We start from the raw sequence: 7,692 nt of genomic DNA on the forward strand, positions 1-7,692 counted from the left end.
TGGTCACAGTAACTGTGATATGAAATTTTCATATTGTTACATCCCTAATCCTAATGTGTGTGTGTGTGTACATATATATATATATATATATATATATTATTAATATATTAATTATATGGATAAATTCCACTGGTCTACCAGTGGAATGGATCCAGAATAACAGCAGTGAAATGTGACCATGTGTGAGTCACTGAAACCGACAAATTCAGTCCAAATACTGCTTGAAATAAATGAAATCTATGTAAACAGGTCTGAGTTTATAACAGAAGAAGATGAAGAATCGAATATAAAGTAGAATGTAAACAGTAAGTGGAGTAGAATAGAACTACCATAAAAAAAGTAAATGTAAATATAATCTGTATCTGTTCACATGTCCCTACTGTTCCAGTGAATGTGTGACAGCTGATGTTCTACCAAAGGAACAGCATCACCTACTGACGTTAAAGAACCAACTGTGTGATAGAGAACATCCAACACACTGGTCTACCAGTCCAACACTGACACAAGAAAGGAGTCCCATGGGTCTGAATATGAAACTGGACAATTAATGATAGAAGAGGAATATTAGAGTCAGATCGACCAGATCGACTATAAACACTGTCTGCATGTGACAATACATGGACTGGACAGGTTCTACCAGTGGAACATTTCCACATCTGTTTCTAAATGGACAGGTTCTACCAGTGGAACATTTCCACATCTGTTGGATAAATAAACCACACTGTGGTCATTACTTTAACAGTTAATCTGATTCAATATGGAACACTGAACACATTTAATCTGAGGAGGATCCTTTCTTAACCACTGTAGAACAGTGAATATTCGTGTATGAGTTCTGTGTGAAGGTCTTTGTCTTATTCAGATCAGTGACGTCTGATTTGGAATCTAAAATTCTAGTTTCATTAAACAAATCCAATCCTCCAGTTTATGAAATAATGTCATCAATAAATGAAGCTAAATTTAAGATCATTTCAATTATTTTTTCTCAGGTTCCAGTAAAAAATGTTCATCGGATGTTAATTGTTTTGTGCTGAAGTACCACAAAATTGTTTTTTATGATTTTTTTTTTTTTTTAAAGAAAACCTAATCCTTCAAATCTGAATGGTCAGTTGGATTTTCAGATGTGCATGTGCGTGCTGTTGGTTGTAGTCCTGATAGACAGCAGGACCCGGTGTCCACTGGAGCCTGAAGGCCAGGCTGCAGGTGGACCTGGTCTGTGGACCTGGTCTAGGGTACCTGGGTCTCAGACAGGTTGAGCTGCCGGCCAGTTCGGTCCGTTCCCGTCCCACCACGTACTGACACCTCTGGAACTCCATCTCCAGACGGTACAGCTGCTCGGCCGTGAACGAGGTCCGGGTCCGCTTGGGCCGGTCCAGATCCAGACCTTTAGGAAGGATAATCTCACGGATGGAACCCTTAGCATCTGAAAACACCACACCACCACAGCATAAGTATTATTATTATGAACAATTATTACTATTATTATTATTATTATTATTATGACTATACTATTAATTATCATCATCATTATTATATTACTATTATTGTTTAATTAAATATGTCTATTACTATTATTATCATTATTGTTATTGTGACTGTTATTATTATTATTATCATCATCATCATCATCATCATTATTAACGTTACTATTATTATTACTATATCACTCAACAGTGTCACCTTTTCTCCACACATTTCTTATCAGGTGTGTGTTGTTAAATGTTCCTAAATCTACTGTTACTGCTTCAATAATGTATGATTTTACATTTGTTATTATTATTATTTTTATTATTATATTATTACTATTATCATCATTATTATTAAATTACTATTATAATTATTACTATTACTATTAATGTCATTATTATTATAATTATTATTGCTGTTATTATAATTAATTATTGCTGTATTATTATTATTATATTACTACTATATGACTCCACAGTGTCACCTTTTCTCCCCACATATCTTATCAGTTGTGTTGTTGTTAAATGTTCCTAAATCTACTGTTACCGCTTCAATAATGTATGGTATTATACATGAGACGAATCCAAACTTCAATTATTAATGGAGACAAATTAGTCAGTTTATCTCATTAAATCCCATCAATGGAAAACCCCTTGAGGATTGTGGTTTTAATTAAAGTCCATTTAAACAGTGCATTCATTTATTCATGTCTGTCTGTTTATGGTGTGGAAAACATGTCAGGTTTGGAACTGAAGCTTTAAAATGAACTGAAGCTTCATTCAACTCAAATGTGTGTGAAAAGAGAAAAAACTGAACTTGCTTTAATTTCTAAATTCTATTCATCGACCCAACATGTGTCTGAGAACAAACAGATAATAATAATAATAATATATAATAATAATAATAATAATAAAAATAATAATCAGAGTAGTTTTTAAATGTCTTTGTGTATGTCTGTGGTCTCGTCTTGGGGGCTCAGACCTGGTCCATCCTCGGTCCAGGGTCCGCTTGGATCCTGGTTTGTTTTCACACATTAACACTGTTGGTTCAACATAAAGCTAATGATATAAAAGAGGCTTTTACCACCTGACGGACACAATTACACACATCAGTATGGAAGCGCTCTGGTTCTGTATTAGACTGTATGTTTAAATCCCAGCTGATGTTTAGTGTGTAATAGATTACATATGTGCGTCTGAGTCACACCAACCTTTGGATCGTTTGACATTATTTCTGTAAGGGTTATGTTTACACTCACACTGTACAATTTACATTTCATGCACATTGAAAATATCATATTTTATTAATTTTGAGACTTATTCCACTGATGCTGTATTAGGACAAATAAAGTTATTAAAATTGAATTGAATGGTTATAAAAATCTAACATGAAACATCAGATCTTCAACTAAAAATATGAAACAAAAAAAAATTAAATTTGTTAATTAAGAGGCCAAAAGTATGGCCTTTTCATTAAAGAAGCAATTTTTGAGACAGAACAGTCATAGTTTTATTCTGTATGTAAAGACCAAAATAATACCATGTGTTTAGTTGAAGAAAAGAATTTCATGATAAACATTTGCTTTAATTTCATATTTTAATACAAAGCCCATCTGTCCTTCTGAGCATTGTCATGATGTGATTTTTATTTAAAACAGTTCAATTTGTATTATTGTATATAAAAAAACTTTTTTATTATTTAGTTCAGTTGTTTATTATTGTATATATTAAAAACAATAGAAGTTGTTTTTATTTAGTTCAGTTGTTTATTATTGTATATATTAAAAACAATAGTTGTTTTTATTTAGATCAGTTGTTTATTATTGTATATATTAAAATGACAGAAGTTTTTTTTATTATTTATTTCAGTCGTTTGTTTTTGTATATATTAAAAATATAGTTGTTTTATTTAGTTCAGCTGTTTATTATTATTATATATATTAAAAATGATTGGTTTTTATTTCAGTCGTTTATTGTTTTTGTATATTAAAAATGATAGAAGTTGTTTTTTTAATTCATTTTCGTCGTTTATTGCTTTTGTATATATTTAAAATGATAGCTTTTTTTTTTTCAGTCGTTTATTGTTTTTGTATATATTAAAAAACAATAGAAGTTGTTTTTTTTAATTTCAGTTGTTTATTATTGCATATATTAGAAACGGCATAAGTTTTTTTTTGTTAGTTTTTTTTTATTTCATTCATTTATTGTTTTCGTATCCTAAACCCCACCGTATGCCGTCCCCCTTCTGGTTCCTAAAATGGACCCAGACCCAGACCCCTACCCAGCTGTGCCTTGAACAGAACCCTGGGACCTCTTACCTCGGACCAGTATCCGCGGCAGTAGTCGGGGTCTCCTGAACCCCCCCGGCTCTTGTCGCAGGTATCCACGGTCCCCGAAGGGGAGAAGGAGCCCTGCTGCTCCTTAAGGAAGCTCTTGGCCAGGCTGCCTGGGGACCCTTCCCCTCCTTGGCCTCCTTCAGTCCGTTCTTCAGCACCATCCCGTCCATGTCTTGGTTGTACCTGACCTCCATGTCCACTTTATCCTCCTGTTGTTTTCTGTCGTCGGGTGGGGGGGTGTAAAAACAGCAGGATTGTCTGGACAGTGTGGGTTTAAGTTTCAAAAGAGCACCTTGGAGAAGGGCAAAGTCTGATAGCTAATGGTAGAGCACACGCTCGACCACGACGCCCTGTTATCAGTGGCCAGACTCCCCCCCCTGATCATGGACTTCTCAGTCAAACTCTACGGTAATTCAAAGCCCCCCTTTTCCAGGTTTACACAGACATCAGGCTGATAGATGATCTCCAAATAATCAGAGCCATGGACGCACACTCGCTGTTTCAATTGATTACGGTAATTTCGCCTTCCACATTTGCGTAACCTCATGAATAAACTAAATTGTTTGGGGGAAACAGATCAGGTCTTGATGGAGGGGCTCCGCCGGTCCCGTCCCCCTCACTTTGCCTGCTCTCAGCCGGGGGAATCAAGGCAAATGATTGGTCTGGTCTTGCCACCAAACCTCCCTGAACCCCGCACAATCACAGGGGTACGACTCCTGCCAGACCTGAAAAAAGTTCCTCATTCTTGCATCCGCCGCCGAGAGAACATCGGGCCATTTTTTTCCTCCCGCGACTTTTTCACAAGTCCGCCTGATTGTCACAGCGTGTCAGCGAACTTTGATCCCACTTTTCCTTTGGTTCCCTTTGCCAATCAGAAAAATTCTGCAATGTGCCGACGTTGCCGCTATGCTATTGTAGGCAAAGAGAGAGTCTGAGATAGAGAGAGAGAGAGAGAGGGAGGGGGAGGGAGGGAGAGGAGGGGTGGAGAGGACGAGGACTAATATCCACAAATTTTTATCCAGCTAGTAGTGACGACCTCGTGCAAAACAGCTGCGATTTAACAACTTTTCCTGCGTGGTCCTGTCTTCGTTTAGCCGGGCCCGCACAAACTCCCGCTTTGACGCTAAGCGCTAACGCCACGTCCTTCACTATTCAAATGAGTCCCCCCCCCAGAAGCCACCGTCAACACTCATAATCTTAACCTGCACGATTTAAAAAAAAGACCAAAAAAAAAGGGGGCCAAACTTGTCATTAGTGCTTGGACTGCCTACACTCAGCCCTGGAATGGCCCCTACCTCTGTTTCCACTCGCCTTCCAGCCCACTACCCACCCACCCATACACCCACCCACCCACACACCCACCCAGTCCCAGCTATTTTCATTGTCAGCGCAACAATATCTCTGCACACAGCAGTGGCCAGTAATCCAATAAGACCATTGATTAGGCCACAATGATTCAATTCAAACCGGCGGACTAGTGCAAGGAACATTCTCGGCCCTTCTTGTCACCTAGCTGGCCACGAATCCCTCTTCAACTGCCCCCTCTCCCTGAGTGCCATTCATGGCTTTATGGGAAACAGAGGGGAAAAGGAGTGAAAGATGGCAATTATCTAATTGGACTATTAACAAACAATTCTGTGAGTGTGGCGGCCCAGCAGCAGTCCTCAGGTGGGTTTAAGGGCCGCATGTTGGACTAACTTTATCATGGAGTGTTTGGGGGTGGGGGGGTGGTGGGTGGAGGGGTGGGGGCCATTGTTTGACCAAGGTAAAAAAAGGAGGGTAAAAAGGGAGCGACCAAAGGGGAAAGGGGTGGGGGGGTGGGGGGGTCCTAGAGCCTCGTCCTGAGAAACCGATTGAGGATGCAGCAGCAGCGTCTTGGCCTGTGTGAACACAAAGGGACGAGCAGGAGAAAGAAAAAGAGCGAGGTGTTCAGTTTCAACAAAACACCAAATATCACACAACCGCAAGCAGCAACCGGCAACACAAAGCAGACGGCGCCGAGGACGACCGCCACCTTCCGCCGACGGGCATTTCTCGTCGGTACTTCCACCGCAGTTTCACAACAATGCTTTAGGCGTCCAGTCCAACTTTATTTGTAAAGCGCTTCAAAACAACTGCAGTGAACCAAAGTGCTATACAGACGAATAAATAAAACCCAAATAAAAAAAGTAAAATACAAGAAGAGATTAAAAAAACATAAGCGTCATACTCTTTTTTTTTTTTTCTAAAAAGATTGCAATAACGTAGTAACGTAGTAATGTTTCAGGGGTTTTTTTTGCATTGAAACCAAAGTGTTCTTTATCTGAAGCCTTCTGTTTTTTCTTTTTCTCATTTTATTTTTTGAGAAGGTTTCGTACAGACAAAGATGACAGGAAACACTTAAAGAGGGGTGGACGCAATCAAATACAATACAATAACAATATAGAAGGAATTGCAGTTCCATAAGAAAATATATAATATAAATTAAAAATAGGTCAAATCTGGTGGTCTTAATAAAACATATGTCGTCCATTATAGGGATGTAATGATCTGAAAATTTCATATCACGGTTATTGTGACCAAAATATCGCGGTTATTGTTATCACGGTATTGTTAAAATTGTGCTCAAAATGTTCAAACAGTACTAATACACACTGAAATAATTTAACCAATTTGTATTTTGAAAAAACAAACAAACAAACAAAAAACAAAAATAAAATAACAGGCATAATGTACTTGGTTGCAGAAACATTCAAATATTAATATGTAAACATCAAACATACACATGTGCATTAAAGATGGAACGTTATGGCCATTGTTTGACCATTTTCCAGATCAAGTTTGAGTTGTTTGTTTCTTTTTCAAAGATAGAAAATCAAACACGGTTATCATGATAATTAGAATTTAAACAGTAATACTAACCGTCTGTAATTTTACTGTGGTTTATCGTTATACTGGTAATCATTACATCCCTATCTGAGGTCATCATTAGGTCCATCCTGAAATAATTTAACCAAGTTGTATTCTGAAAACAACAAAAAACCAAATAAAATAACAGTCCCAGTGTCCCTTCTGTGTCAGAAACATTCCAATATTAACCCTTAGTGGTCTGAGTCTATTCTGTCTGTTTTTCAGTCCTTTTGATTTGGCCTTTCTATACTATAGAAACAAATGTTTACTATACCCATGTTTGGGATCTGTTTTTTCAGCACAACTTCATCTAGATCATCTGTCTATTATTTTTTCACTGTAACCTACTATAAAAACATAAAAGGACAGAAAACACAAAAAATACATAAAATCCAGTTTGAAAAATGTATATAATTTATTGCATAAATAACACACAGATGCTTAATGAACCTTTTCACAGACTTTAAAAGTGAATATTGGTTCCAAATATTAGGTATAGGAAATTAAAATTGTAATAAATTCAAACTATCCTCAAATATTTGACATAAAAGCAGATCTTTCCATAGGGTTTTTTCCCCTAAAAGTGCGGTAATCAAACACAGTTATCATGAGAATTAGAATTTAAATGCTAATACGAACCGTCTGTGATTTGTGCAAATGCCTAAACATAAACATTTTACCGTGGTTTATCGTCATTACTGGTAATCGTTACATCCCTAGTCCCATATTGGATGAACTCAATCCTTTTGAAGTCTGTTGTAAATGTCATTATTAACCATATGATGTCAGTGTTCAGGGGCGTGCGTATATTCAACCTTTTTTTTGGCGTTCTGAGCAGCTGGACTCAACCTTCCAAATCCACATTTAGCGTCCAGTGAGTAAATGTAACCACAGGCCAACTCATCCCAGTTGGAAATGCTCTGCACCTTTAAGGGTTTCCTCATCTGTGAATGGATCATACTGTAAAAGTTTATAATGTGAGCACACGACTACAAACAGAT

At 37.4% G+C, this 7,692-nt stretch overlaps 1 protein-coding gene across 1 annotated transcript; it reads right to left on the reverse strand.

Annotated features, from left to right (window-relative positions):
* Nucleotides 1-1,227: 1,227 nt before the first annotated feature.
* Nucleotides 1,228-3,996, reverse strand: LOC115434498 (ventral anterior homeobox 1-like). Its single transcript, XM_030156470.1, is given in 4 exon segments — nt 1,228-1,265; nt 1,268-1,423; nt 3,778-3,918; nt 3,921-3,996. Coding segments are annotated over 4 exon segments (411 nt in total).
* Nucleotides 3,997-7,692: the final 3,696 nt, after the last annotated feature.

The sequence above is a fragment of the Sphaeramia orbicularis genome, chromosome 15, assembly GCF_902148855.1.
Source record: "Sphaeramia orbicularis chromosome 15, fSphaOr1.1, whole genome shotgun sequence".
Taxonomy (NCBI): domain Eukaryota; kingdom Metazoa; phylum Chordata; class Actinopteri; order Kurtiformes; family Apogonidae; genus Sphaeramia; species Sphaeramia orbicularis.